The 27460-nt window shown below is 41.8% G+C and overlaps 1 protein-coding gene across 9 annotated transcripts in view; it reads left to right on the forward strand.

Annotated features, from left to right (window-relative positions):
* Positions 1 to 27460, forward strand: part of numb (NUMB endocytic adaptor protein) — a 285368-nt gene that overhangs the window by 112455 nt on the left and 145453 nt on the right. For 5 of the 9 annotated variants that reach the window (XM_063054289.1, XM_063054281.1, XM_063054265.1 and 2 more), the window contains 2 exons: positions 16388 to 16530; positions 25085 to 25159. In XM_063054289.1, coding sequence (XP_062910359.1) covers positions 16405 to 16530; positions 25085 to 25159 — 201 coding nt within the window. In that variant the 5' untranslated portion in view covers positions 16388 to 16404. Of the gene's footprint in view, positions 1 to 4374; positions 4533 to 16387; positions 16531 to 25084; positions 25160 to 27460 lie in introns of all 9 variants that reach the window. The other 4 variants (XM_063054296.1, XM_063054273.1, XM_063054307.1 and 1 more) reach the window with 1 other exon arrangement.

The raw sequence follows: 27460 nt of genomic DNA on the forward strand, positions 1-27460 counted from the left end.
GGCATGGCCTAGTTGGGCCAAAGGATTTGTTTCTGTGCTATATAGCTCTTATGTCTCTATAAATAATCTCTTCAAGCTTTTGTAGTGGTGGAATAAAAAAAGTCACCAAGCGTCAACTAAGTAAATAAAGGAAGGAAGATGCAGGATCAGGAGATGTGCTGTAGCTACATGATGTGGGAGCTGGTGGACCCCACTGTGGTTCCTGGTGACCACATCTGCAGCAAGTGTTGGCTGCTTGAGGAACTCAAGCTGATAATCTGGAATCTGAGCTTCAGACACTGTGGCACATCAGGGAGGGGAAGTGTTACCTGGCACTCTGTTTCAGGAGGTAGGCGCATCCATTAGATTAGCTGCCTCAAATTCAGTGTGTGGTTAGGGACAAGAGGGTGTGACTGTGAGTGAGGCAGGTAGTGGGATCCAAGAGAATGCTGGAGTAACCTCAGCCCATGAACTTGTCCAGCAGGTCTGAGATTCTTACTCCCTGTGTGGGGCTATAGGAAGGATGAGCAACTTCACTGTGGCACCATGGTTCAGAGAGCCATTCAAGAGGGGAGGGAGAGAAGAGAAATGTAGTGGTAATTGGGGATAGTGTAGTCCGGGGAATAGACAGAATTCCCTGTCGCGAGGATAGAGTGTCCCAAAAGTGGTGTTGCCTGCCTGGTGCCTGGGTTCAGGACATTTTATCTGACCTGGAGAGGAATTTACAGTGGGAGGGGAAAGATCCAGTTGTCGTGGGTATCAACAACATAGGTAGAACGAGGAAAGAGATTCTGCTGAGGGATTTTGAGTAGCCAGGGACTAAGTTTAAAAAAGCAGAACCAAAAAGGTAGAAATCTCTGGATTACTACCTGAGCCACCTGCAAATTGGCACAGGGTTAAGAGGATTAGAGAGTTAAATGTGTGGCTCAAGGATTGGTGTGGGAGAAGTGGGTATGAATTCATGGGAAACTGGTACCAGTACTGGGGAAGGAGGGAGCTGTTCCACTGGGATGGGCTCCACCTGAACGATGATGGGACTTGGATCTTGGCAAATTGCATAACTAGGGTTGTGGATAGGATCTTAAACAAAATAGCAGGGGGGTAGGTTCAACAGTTTGGAGAAGAATGGATAAATTGAAAGAGAAAAGTGTAGATAAAGATAAAGTAAAAGCAAAAGTTTAAAAAATAGACAAGTAAGGGTTGAGTGCAGAAAAGTCAAGTGCATAAAAGACAAAGATTACTAGATTTTAAAGGGCACTTTATCTGAATGCCTATAGTATTTGTTAACAAGGTCAGTGTACTTGTGGCACAAATCAAGATAAAGGGATATGATTTAGTGGTCGTTACAAAAATGTGGTTGCAGGGTGGAAAGGATTGGGAATTAAATATTCAAAGATATCAGGTAATGCGGAAGGGTAGGTAAGAAGGTAAGGGAGGTGGGTAGCACTCAATTAAGGATGAGATCAGGGTGATAGTGAGAGACGATATAAGATCTAAGGAGCAGAATGTTGAATCCATCTGAGTAGACATTAGGGATACTAATGGAGGGAAAAATTACTGGTTGGAGTTGTTTGTCGGCCACAAATAATAACATTACAGTGGCACAGACAATAAACCGAAAAATGTCTGAAGCATGTACAAGTGGAACAGCAGTTATCGTGGCAGACTTTAACTTGCACATAGGTTGGGTGAACCAGGTTGGTTGAGGCAGTCTTGAGGAATTCATAGAATGCATTCATGATAGCTTTCTTGAACAGCATGTTATTGAACCGACAAGAGAACATGCTGTCTTGGATCTGGTCCTGTGCAATGAGACAGATAAAATTAACAATCTTGTAGTTAGGGATCCTCTTGGAAAGAGTGATCACAGTATGATTTAGTTTCTCATACAAATTGAGTGTGCAATAGTTCAGTCTAAACTAGTGTATTGTGCCTAAACAATGGACACTGCAGTGGGATGGGGGAGGAGATGGATAGGGTAAACTGGGAACACAGGCTATATGGTGGGACAGTTGAGGGACATTGGAAGACTTTCAAAGAGATTTTTCATGGTGCTCAAAAAAAATATATTCCAGTTGAAAGTAAGGACAATAAGGGTGGGGAGAGCCAGCCGTGGATAACTAAGAAAATAAAAGAAGGCATCAAACTAAAAATTTGTGCATATAAAGTTGCCAAGAATAGTGGGAAATTGGAAGATTGGGAAAATTTTAAAAAGCAACGAAGAACCATTAAGTAAGCAATAAAGAAAGGGAAGCTAGATTATGAAAATAAACTAGCGCAATATAGAAAAACGGATAGGATGTTTTTATAGTTATATAAAGTAGAAAAGGGCAGCCAAAGTGAACATGGGTCCCTTGGAGGACGAGAAGGGGGAATTGGTATTGGGTAATGAAGCCTTGAACGACTGTTTTGTGTTGGTTGTCACGTTGAAGAGAGATGTTATGGATGCAATGGCAGGTGAGGACCTCCAATACAGTAGCTATCACTAAAGAGAAAGTGCTGAGCTAACTTGTGGGCCTAAAGACAGACAAGTCTCCTGGTCCTGATGGAATGCATCCCAGGGTACTAAAAGAAATGACGGAAATTATATCTGAGGCTTTGGTGATAATTTACCAAAATTCTCTGGACTCTGTGCAAGTCCCGGTAGATTGAAAGATGTCGAATGTCATGCCACTGTTCAAAAAAGGATGTAGACAAAAGGCAGTTAACTATAAGCCAGTTAGTTTAACATCTGTAGTTGGGAAAATGCTTAAAGCTATCCAAAGGTAGAGTGTTCCAATGAAACGGTTCGTAAGCCGAAATGTCGTCAAGTGAAGAAGCAATTACCATTTATTAATATGGGAAAAATTTTTGAGCGTTTCCAGACCCAAAAAATAACCTACCAAATCATGCCAAATAACACTTAAAACCTAAAATAACAGTAACATATAGTAAAAGCAGGAATGATATGATAAATACACAGCCTATATGAAGTAATCATTGAAGCACTGTCTAGCGCAGCAAAAATCTCACGCATGCGCTCTCGGCAGAAGCACTCTCTCCACTAACCTTTAAGGTATGAGGCTGCCAAATCATACCAAATAACAAATCATACTAAATAACACAAAAATACACAACCTATATAAAGTAGAAATAATGTATGTACAGTGTAGTTTCACTTATGGGAATCGGGACGGTGTGTTAGGCTGAGTCGCTGGAAATTGGGGTGGTGGGAGATAGAGGAGACTGGGGTGTCATCTCATCATAGTCTATTTTCAATAGGGCAGCCAGGTCATCATCTTCTATGTCTCACTGCCTTGATGTCGAAGGTCGAGGTTGGTCATCTGCTGTGGCTGATGTGCAAGGCTTGAAAAATGACAGTATACTTGACTGCTGAGCCTCGCGCATTTTTCTGTCATACAGTTCTTTGTAAGCACTCAAAACATCCTGCAAACCTGCCTTAAACCTACGTGCCCTTTCAAAATTAAAAGTCATACTTTTCTGCAATCATTGCAGCGCTGTCAATCGCAGCGAAAATCTCATGCTACTGCTTCACGTTCAGTCCCTGGATGACTTCATTTTCGCTACTGTGTTTGGTTTCAATTGTTATCCTTTCCTCTTGCAATTGCATCAGCTCTTCATCTGTCAATTTCTGGTCATGGGATGCCAAAACCTCTTCAACATCATTTTCATCAACTTCCACAAACCCAGCCTCCTTAGCCAAGCTCACTATTGTCGTATTTATTGTTGATGGTTCGAAGCCTTTAAAATCGTTCACTGCTTTGGGACATAGTTTCCTCCAAACGCCATTTCTCATCGAGACAGTTAGCCTATCAAGAGCATCTCCAGTGTTGGCGATTGCCAGTTTTATATTGTAGTCTTTCCAGATCTCTTGCAAAGATGCTTCGGAGTTGCCCTCTCTGTCAATAGCACTTACAATAAAATGCATCACATTTTGTGTGTAGTAAGCCTTAATTGTGGCTATTAGGCCTTGGTCACACGGCTGCAGCAACGATGTCGTATTCGGTGGTAAGAACGCAACACAAATGTTACTGCCATACTCGGTAATGGCAGGCGGATGAGCAGCACAATTATCGACAATCACAAGACACCTGTTATCAAGGTTATTTTCTCTATAATATTTTTCAACAAAAGGACTAACGTATCTGCTCATGTACTCAGAAAAAAGCACTTGGGTGTTCCAACTGCTTGGATGTGAACGAAACACAACGGGAAGTGTTTTCTTATCAACGCCTTTAAGTGCCCACGGATTTTCTGAATGGTACACTAGTAGAGGCTTAAGGACAGCGTCACCAGTGGCGTTAATAATAGGCGTCGCCTCTGATCTGGGCTGACATTTACGTGCTGGGTGGCACCTAACTAATTAGCTTGTTTGTTTTGGCTTTTTTCTTAAAGATGTGCTGGGTGCATCCCGGCTGCCGCTGTACCTCTGCATGCTTCACGGATCGGTATCGGGTCACTGCCTGGAGGGTGGGGGCCACTGCACCACCCAAACCTCCAATGACTCAGCCTAACACACCATCATCAGTGTGCTCAATGTCTTCCCAATTCCTGTAAGTGATACTACACTGTACATACATTATTTCTACTTTATATAGGCTGTGTATTTTTAGGTGGTATTTGGTATGATTTGGCAGCTTCATAGCTTAAAGGTTACTGGAGAGCGCTTGCGCCGTGTTTTTGCCGAAAGTGCTTGCGCTGTGTTTCTGCCGAGAGCGCTTGCGTGAGATTTTCGCTATGGAGAACAGTGCGGGCAATGATTGTAGATAAGTATTTCTACTTTAAATAGGCTGTGTATGTATCATATCATTCCTGCTTTTACTATATGTTACTGTTATTTTAGGTTTTATGTGTTACTTGGCACGATTTGGTAGGTTATTTTTGGATCTGCGAACGCTCACAAATTTTTTCCATAAAAATAAATGGTAATTGCTTCTTCGCTTTACGACCTTCCGGCTTACGAACCATTTCATAGGAACGCTCTACCTTCAGATGGCGAGGGAAACCTGTACAACAGTACAGTCAGTATAGCTCAGAAATACCATTGTGTCAGCGTGAATTAATCAGTCTGATGGAAGAAGCTATCCCGGAGCCTGTTGGTCCTGGCTGTAAAGCTGCGGTACGATTTTCCAGATGCTAGCAGCTGGAACAGTTTGTGGTTGGGGTGACTTGGGTCCCCGATCATCCTTGGGACCCTTTTTACGCACCTGTCATTGTAAATGTCCTGACTAGTGGGAAGTTCACAGCCACAGATGTGCTTGGCTGTCCGCACCACTCTCTGCAGAGTCCTGCAATTGAGGGAAGTATAGTTCCCATACTAGGCAGTGATATAGCCAGTCAGAATGCTCTCAATTGTGCCCCCTGTAGAAAGACCTTAGGATTTGGGGGACCATACCAAACCTCTTCAGTCGTCTGACGTGAAAGAGGCACTGTTGTGATTTGAAATAAATTGTATGTACAGTAAGATATACAACAGTACAGTCAATATAGCTTAGAAATACCATTGTGTCAGCGTGAATTAATCAGTCTGATGAAAGAAGCTATGTACAGACCATGTGAGGTCCTTGGTGATGTGTATACTGAGGAACTTAAAGCTGTTCACCCTCTCAATTCCAGATCCATAAGATGTCAATAGGGCTGAGCCTGTCTCCGTCTCTCCTGAAGTCCATAACCAGCTCCTTTGTTTTTGCGACATTGAGGGAAAGGTTGCTTTCTTGACACCACTGTTACAGGGTGATGACTTCTTCTCTGTAGGCTGCCTCATTATTATTTGAGATAAGGCCAATTAATGTAGTATTGTCTGCAAATTTGGAGCTGTGGGTGGTGACACAGCCATGGTATACAGAGAGTAAAGGAGGGGGCTTAGGATACAGTCCTGGGGTGCTCCTATGTTGAGGGGCAGAGGTGAAGAAGCCTACTCTTGCCACCTGCCGTCGATCTGACAGGAAGTCCAAGATCCAACTGCACAAGGCAGGGTGAAGGCTGAGGTCTCTGAGCTTCTTGTCAAGCCTGGAGGGAATTATGAGGAACAGGTGGATGTTATTTACTTGGATTTCCAGAAGATGTTCGATAAGGTGCCACATAAAAGACTTACCATAAGATAAAGATACATAGAATTGGAGGTGATGTATTAGCATGGATAGAGGATTGGTTAACTAATAGAAAGCAGAGAGTTGGGATACATGGGTGTTTCTCTGGTTGGCAATCAGTGGTGAGTGGTGTGCCGCAGGGGTCGGTGCTGGGCCCGCAACTGTTCACGATATACATTAACGATCTAGAAGAGAGGACCGAGTGTAGTGTATCTAATTTTGCTGATGACACTAAATTGAGTGGAAAAGCAAATTGTGCAAAGGATATGGAGAGCCTGCAGAGAGATATAGATAAGGTAAGTGAGTGGGCAAGGGTCTGGCAGATGGAGTACAATGTTGGTAAATGCAAGTCATCCACTTTGGAAGGAAAAATGGAAGAGTGGATTATTATTTCAATGGTAAAACTGCAGCATGCTTCTGTGCAGAAGGACTTGGGAGTGCTTGTGCATGAATTGCAAAAGGTTGGTTTGCAGGTGCAGCAGGCTATCAAGAAGGCAAATGAGATGTTGACTTTCATTGCTAGGGGAATTGAATTTAAGAGTAGGGAGGTATTGCTGCAACTTTATAGGGTACTGGTGAGGCTGCATCTGGAGTACTGAATGCGGTTCAGATCTTTTTATTTGAGGAAGGATACACTGGCTTTGGAGGCGTGCAGAGGAGGTTCACCAGGTTGATTTCAGAGATGAGGGGATAAGATTATGAGGAGGGATTGAGTCACCTGGGACTACTTGCTGGAATTCAGAAGGATGAGAGGAGATCTTACAGAAACATATATTTTGAAAGGGATAAGATAGAGGCAGAAAAGTTGTTTCCTCTGGTAGGTGAGACTAGAACTAAGGGACATAGCCTCAAGATTCAGGGGAGTAAAGTTAGGATGGAGATGAGGAGGAACTGCTTTTCCCAAAGAGTGGTGAATCTGTGGAATTCTCTGCCCAGTGAAGCAGTGGAAGCTACCTCAGTAAATATATTTAAGACAAGGTTGGATAGATTTTTGAATAGTAGGGGAATTGAGGATTATGTGGAAAAGGCAGGTGAGTGGAGATGAGTCCATGGTCAGTCATGATCTTATTCAATGCCGAATCAGACTCAGTTAGCCGGATGGCCTACTCCTGCTCCTATTAATTATGTTCTTATGTTCTTCAGTTGGTTCCCTTACCTTAGAAAGAATGTGCTGAAACTGGAGAGGGTTCAAAGGAAGTTCACCATGATTCCAGGAATTAATGGCTTGTCATTGAAGAGCATTTGATGGCACTGGAATTCAGAAGAATGAGGAGTGACCACATTGAAACCTATCGAATGGTGAAAGGCCTTGATAGAGTGGATGTGAAGAGAATGTTTTCTGTGGTGGGAGAGTCTAAGACCAGAGGACACACCCTTAGAATAGAGGGGCATCTTTTTAAAACAAATGCGGAATTTCTTTAGCCAAAAAGTGATGAATCTGTGGAATTCTTTGCCACAGGCATCTGTGGAGGCAAAATATTTATGTATATTTAAGGTAGAGATTGATAAATTCTTGACTGGCCAGGGCATGAAGGGATATGGAGAGAAGGCAGGAGATTGGGGCTGAGATGAATATTGGATCAGTCATGATAAAATGGCAGAGCAGACATGATGGGCCAAATGGCCTAATTTTGCTCCTATACTTGTGGTCTAAAGTGCTTTCATGAAGCAGGTTCTTAAAGGAGTTGATCATTTCTAGTATCCTTTGTATTGTCCAAGCACTTGTACTCATTCCAACAGATAAAATTTACAAGATGCTTTCCATTGAGTTTTGAAAGGATATAAATGCTCCCTGAACAGCGAAACGCTTCTTGCAATAGACACAATGGATTTTCTGTCTTGGCTTCCTTCCAAGATCCACAATCTGACTCTGGAGGTACACGCTTCTGAAATTCTAACATCATCAGCATTTCTTTAAGATCACACAAATATGACCTGTCTACCAAATGGAGGGCTGCATACATCCTCATAAAACTCCTTTGAACCCGTCAAAACTGCTATGTCCTTCCTGTAATGCAGCAACTAGAAACACTTTATACTGGTTGCCACATTATGATGTCATAGGATCTCTTACATCCCTGATGGAGTAAATGAAGCTTCATTTGATAGCTTATCCAAAAGAAAGACCCACCTACATTGCATTGCTCCACTTTGAGTGGAGTGGAATTGAAACCCATAAACAACTAACAGTGAGGAAGTGTGCTGTCAACTATATACTCAGTCCTTCCTTAAACAATATTTTTGCTATCATGGGGCAACTTAGTTATCTATTCTTTGGCACAGATGTTTTTTTTGTGGTGACATGTAAGAAGCCCTTTTTTAAGATAGCTATTTTAAAATATCCTGTTGACCTTTGATCTTTGCTTTGTGTTGTAGCCCCAAGTGAATTGGCACCACCTGTGGTCTGTGGTAGTGGTGAGAGGTTTTATGGCATGAGCATCTGAAATATATCAGCAGCAATTAGTTTAAGATGAAGATGATGTTTTTATACATTTATTCTTTGCGGCAATCTAGAAGAAAATAATGACTAGACTATACAATGCTGTTAACAGTTTGGGGGCAGTTGGTGGAAAATATTATTGTATTAAATCAGTCATTTTGTAATGCATTCATTTAGGTGGATGGTGTGTTTTCAAGTTGTGATTATAACTCTGAATGCAGTGTTTCCATGACAACATGCTCAAAATACAACAAATGGAAAACATCAATTGGCTGCTCACTGCTCTCTAGAATCAAGTCACGGTGGTCCAGTGCTTCAAGCTCATCTTGTGCTCAATCTTCATGTCTCTTGTGACCAAAAACTTTCTTGAATTCACTTGGCAACTGACCCTCAACAGCACAGAGAAATCAAAATTATGCAGTTTTCTAGGCAAAGAATTTTTTTTCTGAACTCTGTTTTAGATTGGAACCCTAACCAGAGAAACATCGACTTTTCAAGTCTCTTTAAAAATTTAAGTTTTAAAGAGCAAGACCATAAGACACAAGAGCAGAATTAGGCCATTCAGCCCATTGAGTCTGCTCTGCCATTCCATCATGGCTGATTCCACACCCACTCAACTCCATACACCTGCCCTTTCGCCATATCCTTTGATGCCCTGACCGATCGGATAATGATCGACTTCCGCCTTAAATATAACCACGGACTTGGCCTCCACTACATTCGGCAGATTTACTGCTCTCTAGTTAAAAAGAAATCTTCCATACCTATGTTCTAAAAAGTTGCCCCTCAGTTTTGAAGCTGTACCCTCTAGTACTGAATACCCCCACCATAAAAAACATTCCTCTCTCCACATCCACCCTATCTAGTCCTTTCAACATTCGGTAGGTTTCAATGAGATCCCCTTCTCACCCCAACCACACCCCTCCCCCGCATTCTTTTAAATTCCAGCGAGTATAGGCCCAAAGCTGTCAAACGCTCCTCATGTGTTAACCCCTTCATTGCCTCGTGGTCCTCCTCTGGACTCTCTCCACATTCTTTCTGAGATACAGGGCCCAAAACTGTTGACAATACTCCAAATATGGCCTGACCAGTGTCTTATAAGGGCTCAGAATTATCTCCTTGTTTTTATATTTTATTCCCATTTTAAATAAATACCAACATTGCATAGACACAGACTCTTTACCACAGACTCAACCTGTAAATTAACCTTCTGGGAGTCTTGCATGAGGACTCCTAAGTCCCACTGTATCTCAATGTTTGAACCATCTCCAATTTAGATAATAGTTCGCACTATTGTTCCTTTTGCCAGAGTGCATTATTGTACATTTCCCAACATTGTATTCCATCTGCCACTTTTTGCCCATTCTACCAATTTGTCTAAGTCCTGCTGTAATCACATTACTTTCTCAGCACTACCTACCCCTCTACCTATCTTCATATCACTCTCAAACTTCGCCACAAAGCCATCAATTTCATTACCTAAATCAGAGACAAACAATGTGAAAGGCAGTGATCCCAATACTGACCCCTGAGGAACCCCACTGGTCACTGGCAGCTAACCAGAAAAGGCTCCTTTTATTCCCATTCGCTGCCTATGCCTGTCAGCCATTCTGCTATCCATGCCTGTGTCTTTCCTGTAATGTGAAAGGATTTTATCTTGTTAAGCAGCCACATGATTTACAAATCCAAGTAAATGACATCATCTGCCTCTCCTTTGTCCACCTACTTGTTACTTCCTCAAAGGACACTAACATATTTGTCAGGTTGACTTATTTTATCATTAGTCTCCAAGAACCTTGAGCCCTCATCCTTAATAATAGACTCCCAACATTTTACCAACCACTGAGGTTAGGCTAACTGGTCTATAATTTCCTTTATTTTGCATTCCTCTCTTTTTAAAGAGTGGAGTGACATTTGAAATTTTTCAGTCCTCTGGGACAATGTCAGAATCAAGTGATTCTTCAGAGATCATGACCAATGCATCCATTATCTCCTCAGCAACCTGTCTCAGGACTCCGGGATTTAGATAATCTGGTCCAGGTGACTTATCACCTTGAGACCTTTGAGTTTGCCTAGCACTTTTTCCTTTGTAATAACAATGGCACTCACGCCTGCTCACTGACCTCTGGCACATTGCTAGTGTCTTCCACATTGAAGACTGATTCAATGTACCCATTATTCATTTGCCATTTCTTTGTCCCCATTACTACCTTACCATCATAATTTTCCAGTGATCCAATATCAACTCTCACACTTTTTTACTCTTTATATAACTGAAAAAACTTTTGGTATCCTGCTTCATATTATTGGCTAGTCTGCCCTCATATTTAATCTTTTCCCTTCTTATTGCTTTTTTAGTTATCTTTTGTTGGATCTTAAGTTGCCAATCATCCAACTTCCCAATCACTCTTGCTACCTTGTATGAACTTTCCTTGGCTTTTATGCAGTCAACTTCCCTTGTCAGCCATGGTTGCCTTCCCTACCATTTGAGAACTTCTTCCTCTGTGGGACATATCTATTCCCAGATATGTGAACTATTCCCAGAAACTTGGCCGGCTTTGCTCTGCTATCATCCCTGCCAATATCATCCTCCAATGCACCTGGGCAAACTCTTCTCTCATGCCTCTGTAAATCCCCTTATTCCATTGTAATACTGATGCATGTGATATATGCTTCTCCCTCTCAAACTACAGTATGAACTCAATCATATTATGGATCATTGCCTCCTGAGGGTTCCTTTACGTTAAGCTCTGTAATGAGATCTGAGTTATTACACAACACCCAATCTAAGATAGTCTTTCTTCGAGTCGGCTGAAGTACAAGCTGCTCTGAAAAGCCATCTCATAGGCGTTCAACAAAGTCCCTCTTTTGCGATCCGTCACCAACCTGATTTTTCGCAATCCCCTTGCATATTGAAATCCCCCTTACAATTGTGTCATTACCCTTATTACAGGCCCTTTCCAGGTCCCTTTGCAATCTTAACCTCACATCTTGGCTACTGGTTGGAGGTTTCTTAACTCCACCCAGAAAGACACAACTTTCTCTGACCCTATGTCACCTCTTTCTAAGTTGTAATTCCTTCTCTTACAAACAGAGCAACACCACCGCCTATGTCTTCCTGCCTATCTTTTAATACAAAGTATATCCTTTGATGTTAAGCTCCCGACTATGGCCTTCTTTCAGCCACAACTCGGTGATGCCCACAATGCCATACCGACCAATCTCTATTTGCGCCATGAGTTCGTCCACCTTATTCCGAATGCTACGTGCATTTAATTACAACACCTTCAGTCCTGCATTCTTCGCCCTTTTGAATTTTGCCTTTGTGGTACGACTTAGCTCTTTACTCTGTCTGCAATTGTACACAATCATTGGCTTGTCCTTCCTTACATTCATGTTACATCCATCATCAGCTTGTAAACCTGCTGGCTCATCCTCAGCTCTATCATCCTCTAATTCACCTGTTATTCCTCTAAACTCCAGCAGAGCCTCCTTCCTAAGAATCTTTTGGGCGTGCAGTTGCCTCATCCCTGCCACAAACTTATCTTCCTCTAAATAGAGAGGCCCAACTTGTACAACTAATTGCAACAAGGTGGTAGACAAGGAAAAAGTCAAAATTTCATTTGCCATCCAAGTTACTTGCTGAACCAGCATGTTAACTTTAGAGATTCATGTCCAAAGTCATGCAGGTGCCTTGCTTTTGTTTATGTAAGGTGAATACTTTAATTTCCCACGTTATATTCCATCTGCTATACCCTTTGGCCTATCTATATCCTGCAGGAGCCCCACTGGATCCTCATCACCCATGGCCAGCTAGTCTTCTGAAAATTGATGTATTAAGTATCACCCTATTATCCAAATCATTAATATCTGTGACATCTCACTGGTCACATGCTTCCAATCTGAAAGAAACTTGTTAAGAATGTATGGTGGGACAGGGCAATGAATATTAAAATTGAAACATTATGTTGCAGTTGCAGTAAGTTGTTGGTAAGCCCAGATTTTGGGTACTGTGTACAGCTTTGGTTACCCTGTTGTCTGAACGATGTAGTTAAACTGGGAAGAGTGCAGAAGACTTTTAAGATATTGCCAGAGAAAAGGGGAAAAAGGATGGTAAGGTGAAGGAACCACGGTTGACCAGCTGTGGATCATCCAGTCAAGCAAAAGAAAGCAACTTACTTTAGGTTTAGGAAGCAAGGATCAGACAGGCTGTAGAGAGTTATAAGGTTGCCAGAAAGGAGCTGAACAATGGACTTAGGAGAGCTAGAAGGGGGCATGAAGAGACCTTGGCAAATAGGATGAAGAGAAACCCCAAGACGTCCGACATGTATGTGAAGAGCAGGAGGATGGCCAGAGTGAGGGTAGAAACAATCAGGAGTAGAGGAAGCATGTGCCTGGAGCGGGGAGGTCCTTAATGAACACAGTATTCACCAGTGAAAGAGATCTTAACATTTGTGAGGATAGCACAAAACACGCTGCCCTGCTTGAACATATCAATGTGAAGAAAGAGGAGGTGCTGGAGCTTTGGAAAAAACATAAGGATAGATAAGTCCCCGGAGCCAGACGGACTATCCCACAGGTTACTATGGGAAGAGTTTGCAGCACTTTTGGCAATGATATTTACATCCTCGAGTAGTACCAGATGATTGGAGGATGGCAAAATGTCATTCCTTTGTTCAAGCAAGGGGGTAGGAATAACCCTGGGAATTGGTGGGCAAATTATTGGCAAAAACTCTTAGACACAGCATTTACAAGCATTTGGAAAACCATAATCTGATTAGGGATAGTCAACATGGCTTTGTGCAGGCCATGTCATGTCTTACGAGCCTAATTGAATTCTTTGAGAATGTGACAAGACACTTGAGCACTGGATTTGTATGGAGGCGTGGGGCCCAGGGAAACTTGGCTGTGTGGATGCAGAGTTGGTTTGCCCATAGAAGGCAGAGAGTGGTACTCAATGGAGCATATTTTGCGTGGAGCTTGATGACCAGTGGTGTTCTGCAGGGATCTGTTCTGGGACCCCTGCTCTTTGTAATTTTTACAGATAACTTGGATAGGGAAGTAGAGGGCGCGTTAGTAAGTTTGCAGATGACACTAAGGTTGGTAGAGTTGTGCAGGGTTATTTTTAGGTTGCAGTGGGACATTGACAGGATGCAGAGCTGGGCTGAAAAGTGGCAGATGGAGTTCAACCCAGAAAAATGTGTGAAGTGATTCACTTTGGAAGGTCAAATTTGTAGACAGTATACAGGGTTAATGGCAGGATTTTCGGCAGAGTGGAGGAACAGAGAGATCTTGGGGTCCACGTCCATAGATCCCTCAAAGTTGTCATGCAAGTTGATACGGTTGTTAAAAATATCCATAGAACCATAGAACATTACAGCACAGAAACAGGCCTTTTGGCCCTTCTTGGCTGTACCGAACCATTTTTCTGCCTAGTCCCACTGACCTGCACCTGGACCATATCTCTCTATACACCTCTCATCCATGTACCTCTCCAAGTTTTTCTTAAATGTTAAAAGTGAGCCCACATTTACCACTTCATCTGGCAGCTCATTCCACACTCCCACCACTCTCTCTGTGTGAAGGAGCCTCCCACAATGTTCCCTTTAAACTTTTCCCCCTTCACCCTTAACTCATGTCCTCTGGTTTTTTTTCTCCCCTAGCCTCAGTGGAAAAAGCCTGCTTGCATTCACTATCTATACCTACCATAATTTTATATACCTCTATCAAATCTCCCCTCGTTCTTCTACGCTCCAGGGAATGAAGTCCTAACCTATTCAACCTTTCTCTGTAACTCAGTTTCTCAAGTCCCGGCAACATTCTTGTAAACCTTCTCTGCACTCTTTCAACCTTATTAATATCCTTTCTGTAATTTGGTGACCAAAACTGCACACAATACTCCAAATTCGGCCTCACCGATACCTTATACAACCTCACCATAACATTCCAACTCTTATACTCGATACTTTGATTAATAAAGGCCAATGTACCAAAAGCTCTCTTTACGACCCTATCTACCTGTGACGCCACTTTTAGGGAATTTTGTATCTGTATTCCCAGATCCCTCTGTTCTACTGCACTCCTCAGTGCCTTACCTGTATGTTCTACCTTGGTTTGTCCTTCCAAAGTATAATACCTCACACTTAATAATAATCCATGGTGTGTTTTCCATTAATCGGGGGACTGAATTCAAGACCTGCAAAGAAATGCTGCAGCTCTATAAAACCCTGGTTAGACTACACATTGAATAATTGTGTTCAGTCTGGTCGCCTTATCAGAATCAGGTTTAATAGCACTGGCATATGTCATGAAATATGTTGTTTTGTGGCAGCAGTATATTGGAATTCATAATAATAAATAACTATAATTACATAAGACACAGTGGATCCCAGTTAATTGGGACACATCGTTATCAGTACATATTGGCCCAATTAAGTGACTGCACCAATTAACCGAAGCTTCATGCAAATAGTTAAAAAGACAAAGTGCTGTTAACTGAATAACCAATATATATTTAAATGAAATATAGAACCAATTAGAACATTACTAATATTACTATAGCACTATAAAACTGTATTAGTTCCTAATAGTTTTCAACTGAGGAATATGCTGCCATGTTCTTTTGACTGTAAATTAACAAAATCAGCGCAGACGTCTAGTGCAGCTAATGGACTGCCTTATTGCCTTCCAGCATGAATGGCGTCATAATCCAACAATAAATTTCCTGGCATCCTGTCTGTTCACTAACTCATGTTCAGACGTACTTTCCTGAATCGGCATCCGTTGATGGGAATGGATAACATAACACACACACAATTGACACTATTTAAAAACTCTTCGCTGTAAGCACAGTATAGTGTTAATGGCTACACAAGTGCACCTGACTGTTGCTAGTTAGAAACTGTTCAGCAAGAGTCTCCTGTCTCAATTAAGCAGCACACTGTCCCAAATAAACAAAGGGTATCCTAGCTATTTTCTCGATTAGTTTGTTTCCTTAAGAGTTATCCCAAATGAGCAGCTACCCCAATTAAGCAATGGCCTAATTAACCAGAGTCTACTGTATATGCAATAGCTAAAGCGTTTTGCTGTGATTGCAGCTATGCTATTTGATCTGGAGTTGCATTGGATTTTCATATGCACAAATACGTCAGAATTAGTGTTGAAGATTAGATGAGTAATTGGTACAGTCATTTTGCTATTTTGAATTCATTAGTGTAAATGACTTGTTTCATGTCATTTAAATCAATGGTAATCTGTTCTGATTTTAGTTTGTTAATTTAGTTATTTGTGCTGGAGAAATAATTACTGCTTTTACAAAAAAGGAATAACACTACTTTCAGTGGGTCATACTTAATGGAAACATAGAAACATAGAAAACCTACAGCACAATACAGGCCCTTCGGCCCACAAAGTTGTGCTGAACATGTCCCTACCTTAGAAATTACTAAGTTTACCCATAGCCCTCTATTTTTCTAAGCTCCATGTACCTATCCAAAAGTCCCTTAAAAGACCCTAATGTATCCGCCTCCACCACCATTGCCGGCAGCCCATTCTACGCACTCACCACTCTTTAAAAAAAAAATAGCCCTGAGATCTCCTCTATCTACTCCCCAGCACCTTAAACCTGTGTCCTCTTGTGACAACCATTTCAGCTCTGGGGAAAAGCTTCTGACTATCCACACTATCAATGCCTCTCATCATCTTATACATCTCTATCAGGACACCTCTCTCCTCTGTCGTTCCAAGGAGAAAAGGCCGAGTTCACTCAACCTGTTTTCATAAGGCATGCTCCCCAATCCAGGCAACGTCCTTGTAAGTCTCCTCTGCGCCCTTTCTATGGTTTCCACATAATATGCAAATTTTTACGCTTGTGTTTCAGGAAGTTGGTGGTTAAAAATGAACAAGTTGCGACAGAGTTTTAGGCGCAAGAAAGATGTATATGTTCCTGAATCAAGCCGTCCGCACCAGTGGCAGACGGATGAAGAAGCAGTCCGTGGTGGCAAATGTAGTTTCCAAGTTAAGGTGAGGTCTTGTCTGAATTTTTATTTAACTAAATTCAATGATTTTGTTTGTGTTTGGATTAAAAAAGATTCTTATGGAACCAGCAAAATGTCAGAATTTCAGAAATAACTGTGGGGCTTCATCACTTCAGGATGTTATTGAATATTTTGCTGCATTGCTTTGCAGGCAGGTGGGGTGGCTCTGTTGCTTTTTAAAAAAAAACACAGATCCTTAAGTGACATAAAATCAGAAGATGTTGAGTCCTTGAGTTAACTAGATTAGATTAGATTAGAACTGCAAGGGTAAAAAGACTGTGATGGGGAGTTATATACAGGCCTCTGAACAGTAGGATGTGGGGTAAAAATTACAACTGGCTATAGAAAAGGCATGTAAAAAAGGCAATGTTACTATGGCCATGCAGGTAGATTAGGGTAAACAGGTTGGTGCTGCTCTGAAACGCCATTTCAGAAGCATTCTCGAGAAAGAATGTGATGGCTTTTTAGAGCAGCACATGGTCGAGTACACAAGGAAAAAGTCAATGCTGGATTGGTTATTCAATGAACCAGATTTGGGAGGTTAAGGTAAAGGAACTTTTAGGAAGTTATAATATGATAGAAGTCACTCTGCAGTTTGAGAGGGACAATCTAAAATCAGATGTATGAGTATTACAGTGGACTAAAGGGAACTATAGAGATATAAGAGAAGAGTTGGACAAAATGGAATGGAAGGGGATACTAGCAGGGTTAACGGCAGAGCAGCAATGGCTGAAGTTTCTGGGAGAAATTTGAAAGGAGCAGGATTGGTTAATCCCAAAGAAGAAGCATTCTAGAGCAAGGGTTCCCAACCTGGGGTCCACGGATTCCTTGGTTAATGATTCAGTGGTTCCATTTAATATCGGAGAATGTATACAATATACAACCTGAAAGTCTTACTCTCTGCAGACATCCATGAAACAGAAAAAACCCAAAGAATGAATGGTAGATAAATTGTAAAAACCCCAAAGCCCCCCTTTCCCTACCCACACACAAGCAGCAGCAAAAGCATCAGCCCCCCCCCCCAACTTATTTCAGTAAAGAGCATCAGTCCCACTACCTACCATGCAACCACAGCAAAGTCCCCAAGGAGACCATGGCTCCCAAGGAGTCCAATGGAAACCAGTGACCATCCCAACACTTTGACATTTCAACAAGCTCTCTCTTTCTAACAAGGGGGAGAAGGATACCGTTCCTGCCACAGTGAGAGGGAGACCAGCATCTCTCACTGTTTTGATGTTACAGTCTGCAGTGTTGCTTTGATTTGAGTTCTTAGCAACAAACTCTCACCTTCAGGAGAGAAAGAGCATGATTACCCGAGTGCAGAGGCCATGGTTGGGGTCCGTGGCATACAAAAGGTTGGGAACCACTGTTCAAGAAGATGTGCAAATTGTGGCTAACAAGGGAAATAAAAGACAGCATAAAACCAAAAGGGCGGTATTTTGTACAGTATCACAAAAAAAAAGTGGGAAGTTGAGGATTGGGAAGCTTTTAAAAATCAGCAGAAGACAACCAGATGCAACAAGGGGAAAAAAATTAAGTATTAAAATAAGCAAACTATTAATATAAAAGTGGATACATGCAGACATAAAGAAAAAAAATAGCTGAAGTCCCTGAGTGGCTTGACTGTAGATTGTCCTGGTTCAGCTTGTTCTTCCATTGAGCAAACACTGGAGAGCAGCTCTGGAGGAGGTGGGGGGGGGGGGTGGCGGTCCAGGTCCAACTCAATACAGATTCCAGTGTGCCCCACAGAGACCTCTGCTGTCTCCCACGCCGTCTCAGCTCTCCTCCCTTGGGCATCAGCAACAGGCCTTTGCATCCGAGGTGACCTTGCAATATTCTATGTTACCATTGTCCAACAGTGACCAGTACAATCACTCCTACTGTCTTGGCACAACGGTACGTAACAAGTCCAGGGAACAACAGAACGATAAGCAGTCAGTGCAACTCCATCGCTATTGGACAACTGACTGATGGGATAGTCCTGCAGTACTTGATGTTCTGGGCATCCAGCAGTGACTTGCGATCATTAAAATAACTACAAGACGAACAAATGCACCTTTGATTGGACCCAGAGTGGCCAATCCATCCAACCACACTGGAACTTACCGGAACTTAGTGGAGGCATTTATAGCGATCTTTCAAGAATCACTAGATTCAGTAATGATTCCAGAGGACTGGAAAACCATAAATGTCACTCCACTCTTTAAGGGGTGGTGGGGGTGAAGGCAAAAGACAGGAAATTATAGGCCAGTTAGCCTGACTTCAGTAGTTGGCAAGCTATTATCATCTATTATTAAGGATGAGGTTTCAGGGTAGCATGATAAAATAGACTGAGGTCAGCATGGTTTCCTTAAGGGAAAATCTTGCCTCTGACAGGTCTGTTGGAAATCTTTGAGGAAATAATAAGCAGGATGGACAAAGGAGAGTCAATGGATGTTATTTACTTGAATTTCAGAAGGCCTTTGACAAGGTGCCACACAGGCTGCTAAACAAGATAAGAACCTTTGGTATTACAGGAAAGATACTAGCATGAACAGAAGATTAGCTGACTGGCAGGAGGCAAAGATTAGGAGATAAAGGGGACCTTTCCTAGTTGGCTGCAGGTGACTAGTAGTGTTCTTCAGGGTCAATGTTGGGACCACTTCACATTATATGTCAATAATTTGGAAGACAGAATTGATGGTTTTGTGTCCAAAGATGGGCAACGGGGCAAGGAGTATGCGCAAGAACTTAGATTAGGAGAATGAGCGAAGAAGAGGCAAATGGAATATAGTGCAAGGAAGTGTATATTCCTGCACTTTGGAAGAAGGAATAAAGGCATAGATTATTTTATAAACAGGGAATTCAGAAAGTGGAGGCGCATGGGACTTCAGAATCCTAGTACAGGATTTCCTGGAAGCTTCACTTGTAGATTGTGTCGGTAGTGAGAAAGGCAAATGCGATGTTAGCATTCACTTTGAGAGGACGAGAATATAAAAGTAAGGATCTAATGCTGGCCTGACCATACTTGGAGTAATCGGAGCATGAGAATGAACACAGAAATGAAAAGGTTGATGTGTGAGAAATGTAGCCGGTACTTGCTGGAGAATTGAAGAATGTGGGGGCATCTCACTGAAATTCATCAAATATTGTAAGGCCTGGTTGGAGCAGATGTGGATAGGATATTTCCATTAGTGGGGAAGTCTAGGACCGGAGGGCACAGCCTCAGAATACAATGTCGATTTAGATTGGTTAACCCAATTTAGTTTTAGACTTAAAACTAGAGAACTTCAGGGGTCAGCAAATTTTGTGTAGGGGAGGTCATGTGTTGCAAATCTGATCACTTTTTTAAGGCAGTAATGAAGAATATTGATTGAAGTATACAGTTCACGTGTTTATGTAGTCTTCAGTAAGGCTCTTGACTACATCTTGCATGGTAGACTGGTTCAGAAAGTTAAGGCACAGGGAATCCAAGGTGTATTGGCAAACTGGATCAGAAATTGACTTGTTGATAGGATACGGAATATTCATGTGGTTGTTTTCTCTGTCATGAAGTCTGTTACAAGTGGTGTATTGCAGTGATTGGTGCGGGACCTGTAAGTGATGTATGTACCTTGATTGTGAAGTTTACAAATGACACAAAATTTGGTTATATCCTGGGTTACTTCAGGAAGCAAGGAAAGAGAATGCTATGCCCTTGGTGGTTGTCTTTGCATCCTTACTGGCCACTGATGATTGCAGGGTAGTAATGTTACTCCTTTCTTTAAGGAAGGGAGTAGGGGTAATCCTGGGAATTATAGACCAATGAGTCTTTTTTCAGTGGTGGGCAAATTATTGGAGAAGATTCTTAGAGACAGGATTTACAAGTATTTGGAGGAGCATAGTCTAATTAAGGATAGTCAGTATGGCTTTGTGAGGGAGAGGCAGATCATGGCTCACGAGCCTGATTGAATTCTTTGAGGGTATGATTGAGCACTTTAATGAAGGTGGAGCAGTGGTTTATAGTGATTTTAGTAAGGTGTTTGATCAGGTTCTCCATGGTAGGTTCATGCTGAAAGTCAGGAGTCATAGTCATAGTCGTAGTAATACTTTATTGATCCTGGGGGAAGTTGGTTTTCGTTACAGTTGCAACATAAATAATAAATAGTAATAAAACCATAAATAGTTAAATAGTAATATGTAACTTATGCCAGTAAGTTATGAGATAAGTCCAGGACCAGCCTATTGGCTCAGGGTGTCTGACCCTCCAAGGGAGGAGTTGTAAAGTTTGATGGCCACAGGCAGGAATGACTTCCTATGAAGCTCTGTGTTGCATCTCGGTGGAATGAGTCTCTGGCTGAATGTACTCCTGTGCTCAACCAGTCCACTATGTAGTGGATGGGAGACATTGTCCAAGATGGCATGCAACTTAGACAACATCCTCTTTTCAGACACCGCTGTGAGAGAGTCCAGTTCCATCCCCACAACATCACTGGCCTTACGAATGCATTTGTTGATTCTGTTGGTGTCTGCTACCCTCAGCCTGCTGCCCCAGCACACAACAGCAAGCATGATAGCACTGGCCACCACAGACTCGTAGAACATCCTCAGCATCATCCGGCAGATGCTAAAGGACCTCAGGTCATGGTATGGTATCCAGGAAAACCTGGCTGTATAGATACAGAATATGCTTGCCTATAGAAGACAGAGGATAGTAGTAGATCAACTGTATTCTGCTTGGAGGTCAGTGACCAGTGGTATCTGCAGGCATCTATTCTGGGACCCCTGCTCTTTGTGATTTTTATGAATGACTTGGTTGAGGGTGGAAGAGTGGTTTAGCAAAGGGTTGTTGTAGTTTGCAATGGGACATTGATAGAATGCAGAGCTGGACTGAGAAGTTGGATGGTGTTCAACCCAGAAAGGTGTGAAGTGATACACTTTGCAAAGTCAAATTTGAAGGCAGAATGGAGGGTTGAAGGCAGGTTTCTTAGCAGTGTGGAGGAACAGAAGGATCTTGGAGTCCACATCCATAGATCACTCAAAACTGTCATTAGACGGGATTGAGTTCAACAGCTGTGCGATAATGTTACAGCTGTTTTACACCATGAATATTCTTTTCCGTTATGGTCACTTCATTATGGGAAGCTTTAAAGAGAGGGTGCAGAGGAAATTTATCAGGATGTTGCCTGGACTGGAGGGCTGTCTTGGGATGATAGCTTATGTAAGCTTATGGCATTTCCCTTTGGAACGAAGGAGGGTGAGAGGTGACTTGTTAGAGGTGTACAAAAAGTATAAGAGGTATAGATAGAGTGGATAACCAGAGAATTTTTTTCAAGGCAGAAATGACTAATAGAATGGGACATAGCCACCATATTACCCAAGATATCTTTAGGGAGCAGTGCCTCAGAAAAGCGACTTCCATCATCAAGGATCCCCACCACCCAGGACATGCTCTCTTCTTATTGTTACAGTCAGGAAGGAGGTACAGAAGCCTGAAGGCACATACTCAGTGATTCAGGAACAGCTTCTTATTATTGACATTGTAAATCAGCGAGTTGTTTGTTTGTCTTTCCTTTCGCTGTGAAACAGGGACACCTCTTTTTTTCCCTTATTAGGGAGAAAGAGAGCCTGTGGTATGTCGAATGACTGGGTGAATGAGTAGTCCCTGGGGTACTGCAAGTCTGTCTCTTTACTGATACTTTGCTGCACGCTTGAGTGCTCAGTGGAGGGTGCTGATCCTCTTTTGCTGGTGGGGGTAGAGGGGTCATTGCCTTGCTGCTGCTTGTGCGTGGGAGGGGACTTTGTAATGTTGTAACTGTCACTCATTCTTTGGGGCACTCCTCTGTTTTCGTGGATGTTTGCGAAGAAGAAGAATTTCAGGATGTATATTGTATACATTTCTCTGACATTAAATGTACCTCTTAAAACCTATTGCATTGTACTGCTGCCACAAAGTTAACAAATTTCACGACATATGCTGTGATATTAAACCTGATTCTGATAATTTTAAGGTAACTGGAGGAATAGAGGGAATGTCAGAGTTAGTTCTTTATACTGAAATTGGTGGATGCATTGAACGCCCTGCCAGGAATGGTGATTGAGCCAGATGCATTAGGGGGATTTAAGGATGGATGTTGGAAAAATGCAAGGCTATGTAAGAGGGAATGTTTAGATTGATCTTAGAGTAGGTTAAAAGGTTGGTACAATATCATGGGCCAAAAGCCTTGTACTGTGGTGTAATTTTTCTTTGGTGGAGTATAGACAGGGAAGATGGGTGTCTAAGAATGCAATACGACATGGATCAGCTGAACAGTGGCAGTTTGAACTTAATCCATACAAGTGAGGTAACACTTTGGGAGATCAAATTCTGTTTGGACATATCGACGAAATGGCAGGGAGTGTTGGTGCAGTGTGATACTTCGGGCTGCAAGTCCATCGTTCCCTGAATGGGAGGGTACAGTAGTGAAAAGAGGCATTTGATATACTTTTATAGACTGAAGCATCAACTATAAATGTTGGGATGTCATATTGCAGTTGTGTAAAATTTTGTTAAATCACACTAAGAGGAGTATGTACAGTTTAGGTTGCCATGCTAAAAAGAAGGTTGTGATCACAACAGAAAGAGCAGAAATTTATTGAGAGATAACGCACTACAGGATTTGATGCCCCAACAAGCCACACTGCCCAACAATCCTTCATTTAACCCTTACCGAATCACAGGACAATCTGCTAACTTGAATGCCTTTGTACTGTGGGACGAATCCAGAGCACCCAGAGGAAACACATCTGCGACCTACAACTTACAGAGGATGGCGAAACTGAACTCCAAACTCTGTCCTGAGCTGTAATAGTGTCGCACTAATCGCTACATACTGTGGCACCCTCGATTCACCAGAGTGTTGGGGAATGGAAGGTCATGATTATGTTGAGAGATTGTATTGGTTGGGTTTGTTTTTACTGGAATTTAGGAGGCTGAGTGGTAACTTCATAAGTGTTCATAAAATTATGATGGACATGGATAGGTTTGTTGGAATCTTTCTTCAGGTAGGAAAGTCGAGAACTGGAGGGCACAAGTTTAAGGTGAAAGCGGAGAAAGTTAAAGGAGATCTAAGGGGTAAGTTTTTCCACAATGTTGTGATCTAGAAACAGTTGCCAAAGGAGTTGATAATGGTTAGTATAATGCTTTGCAATGGCAGCTGTATGATTGAGGTTCAATTCTCACTGCTGATTTTACTGAGTGTGTTCTCCCCATGACTGCGTGGGTTTGCTCTTGGTGCACTGGTTTCCTGCCACATTTCAGAAGATGTACAGGTTAGGGTTAGTAAGTTGTGGATATTCTATGTTGGCACCGGGAGTGTGATGACAATTGTGCACTCCCCCAGCACATCCTCAGACTAGTTTTGTCATTGATGCAAATAACTCATTTCACTGGACGATTCCATGCGTATTTGACAAATAAAGCTAATCTTTATCTTTTAAAAAAAAAGCAGGTAGAATTAAAACATTGAAAGACGTTTGAATAGAAAATGCCGTAAAGGTATGAGCCTAATGTAGGCAAATAGATTATCATAAAGGTTCAATATAGTTGGCATGATCAAAATGGGCTATCAGGGCACCTTTCTGTGTTGTGTGAATCTATGAACCAGATAGGCTAACAGTAGTTCCATTATTATAACCAGAAACCTAGAAAATCATCGTATGATAAGGTATATTAGTGAAGTTTAGTTTTTTTAAAGAAGTGTCTGACTCTTTTTAGTGAACTTCAGAAGGTTACATAGACAAGTACAAGTGAATCTGTTGCACCTAGCTTTTGAAAAGGCATTGATGAGACATTTCTCAGAATGTATTATATGAAATAGGGTAAATGGGAATGTGGGAACTTACAGAATTTATTAATTTTTTTCAGAAAATAGACATGGAAAATATGCATGAAAACAAAGAACTGTAAACTTAAAATTAAAACTGTAAATTCTCAATATTCAGCATTATCTGTGAAGAAAAGTTTAATTAGGATCTGTAATATTTAATGAGAACTTGAAATCTGGAATGCAGGTATGACCATCAAGCAGTTACCTTTACCAATTCAATTTACCAGCACTTGGTCAGTAGCCTTCTATACCTTGATTCAAGTGCACATCCAGATGATGGTTAAATGTTGTGTATACTTGTCTCCACATTCTCAGGTTGTGTTATTCTCTTGTGATATTCTATTTTGTGGGCATAGCTTTCGTTAGCCACAGAGTTGCACTCGTGTGAGCAATCTCCTGATAGATTGACTAAGTAGTTACCCTTTTTTCAACTGGTTATTCAGCTGTTGTGTTATCACAATCAAACCCAACACTACCTTTGTTTAAAGTGTGTGTGTTTGTGATCTTGAGCAGAAGCTATCATTGATTCTGTTCCCTGTTGGTTGAACTGAACCTATAGCTATTGAGATTGCAGATAGTGAAGTACCTTGATTCATCTGTTATAAATGCTCAATGGGAAGCAATTCCGTGAGGAGTCTCTTAGGATTTTACATAAACTTTGTATGATGTGAGATTATTTTAAGACTAATCAGAACTTGCATTCTTCCTTTTCAGTACTTAGGCCATGTGGAGGTAGATGAATCTCGAGGGATGCACATCTGTGAGGAAGCTGTAAAGAAACTGAAATCTGTATGTATATACATTTTGAACAGCACATAACATTTAAAAATTGCACATCATATCAGAAAATACTAACTTTTATGTTGCTTAACTAATGTTCTTTGTAGTTTGCTGCTCCTAGCTTGGTGTTGCACTTCGTCATGGTTTATGGTCGCTGACTCTTGTACATGAAATAGTTCAGGTTTGTTTTGTATACCACTGCATGCTGCAGTACTAATGTAGCATCTTATCTGTGCTAGCTAAGTGGGCTGCAAAAGTGGTTTTGTTTTAATTTTTTTGCATCATTATTTCTCCTCTTGCCCACGATTGTGGCATGGCATTCCCCATCTTGCAGAGACAGACATGGACTCTAGGACTTCATATCTCCACTGGTGTTAGTTTGTTGCTAAGGCAAGGAAGCCTTATGCTCACATCTTTAGCAGAATCTTCTGTGGAGTCATATTAGTAAGACACAACAAAACTGTGTTACTTGGAGATGGTATTTAATGGAATAAGGATTGAATCACTCACTTTCTATGTAGATTGTAGTTTACAGCAGTGCCATAATATAAAACTGTATACTTATGGAAATCAAATACTGAGGTGCAATTGTATGTAGAGTTTCACTGATTGTGTGCTGTTATGTAAAATATTTTTAGGATTGCAAAGGTAACTGGCTTTGGCTTTGTTACTACTAACTTCGATCTTGGTCAGACATCAAGTGTTAAATGAGTGACTTTGCAATGTGGTAGTAGATTGTGGAATTGGTGTTACAGGTAATGATGTGTGACTGAAGCATTTGTTAACTGTATCTTCAGTAAGCTACAAATTGCACGATGAAGCGAAGATGTAGATAAAAAATTTCAGCTAGTACTAAATTAATGAAAATAAGCATTGTGGATAGGAGAAGGAAGTTACCAGTTATGTAGGCTAAATAGATGGCATTTGATGTGGAGTATTATGGAGTTAGGGGCAGATTACCTGCAGTCTAATTGATTTTTGGCCAAATAATGTTAAATGATAGGAGAAAAAGAATAGAATCTCCACTGAAGGAGAAAACAGAAGTATGGTGGAAATTTCACCTTTGCACCTTTTGACACACAGTAAGCTTCAGCTGACAATGTATTCTGCTACGTCTCCCCTGACAGCATTCAGTAAAGGAGTTGCAAGTGTACAAGATGTTGGTGAGGGCACACTTGGGGGTCACCTTACAAAAGCAAGGATATGATTAACTTGGAAAAGGTGCAGAAAAGATTCACCAGGACGTCTGTGGGAGTGGAGGGTTTGAGTTAGAAGGAGAAGCTAGACAGGCTGGGACTGTTTCCTTGGAGCATCAGAGGCTGACAGGTGACCCTTGGGGTAAATAAAGCTGAGGACTTTGGGTATGAAACCCTTATGATGAAGATAATGCCGAGTTGTGGTCTCTGAGGTCATGGCTCAGATTTAATTGTTTCTTGGGCTTGTAAGATGGTTTTGAGGATAGAGGAGAGTTGAGTGTCAGATTTGTGTTTAGGGATAGGGAGATGGGTAGTTCGAGCTCAGTTAGGAATCTAGGCCTCTGCTCAGAATTCAAAGGTCAGTGACATGAATGTAAGACGAAGGACAGCCGTGATTGTATGTCAGACTGGCAGACCAGTGATGGTGGCACACCACCCTCCAGGTCAGCGAGTCGATGGCATCTTCTGGGATTGGAGTTCCATGTGGCCAGGAGGCACAAGTAACAGTGACCCTACCCCCGGTATGTGATTTGGCAACACTGGAGTTCGAGGTGTAGTGTTTGGGATCCCGATCATTGATGTAAAAGCCCTAGAATTCAGGGTCCACATCCAGGGTCCTCATTTATCATTGTTGGCAAATCCTGAGCCGATGCAGAAGGTCGATTGGAAGTCGAGGCTTTATGGCCAGAAACCTGTTCTGTAAGTCCACAACAGAAGTTGAAGGCCCAGAGAGTCTGAGTCTGAGTGTACTGGAGGCTGCAGACATCCGGTCTTGGGGTTGGAGGACCGTCTGTGTCTCTGCTTTTGTGGGTGGTAGGGAGGACAGGGTTTGTTTTGCTGTTGTTCTGTGAACATGGTGGCCACACCATTTTTGCACTGGAATCTGAAGCAACACTTGCAGGCTGCCTGAGGTTGTGTTTGGTGTTGACGCAAACAATGCAACACGGGGGAATTTGAAGTTAGAGAATTGTGTGTGCTATTCCAATAATTTTTCCCTAGAACTTTCTGTTCAGGTTTGACTACTATTTAAAATTTGATTGCTGCTAGTTTATTTTCATTTCTGCTGCCTTTGATATAATGTTATTGAAGGAGTAATACTTTCTTGATCAAATTA

This window comes from Mobula hypostoma, chromosome 1 (genome assembly GCF_963921235.1).
Source record: "Mobula hypostoma chromosome 1, sMobHyp1.1, whole genome shotgun sequence".
Lineage (NCBI taxonomy): Eukaryota > Metazoa > Chordata > Chondrichthyes > Myliobatiformes > Myliobatidae > Mobula > Mobula hypostoma.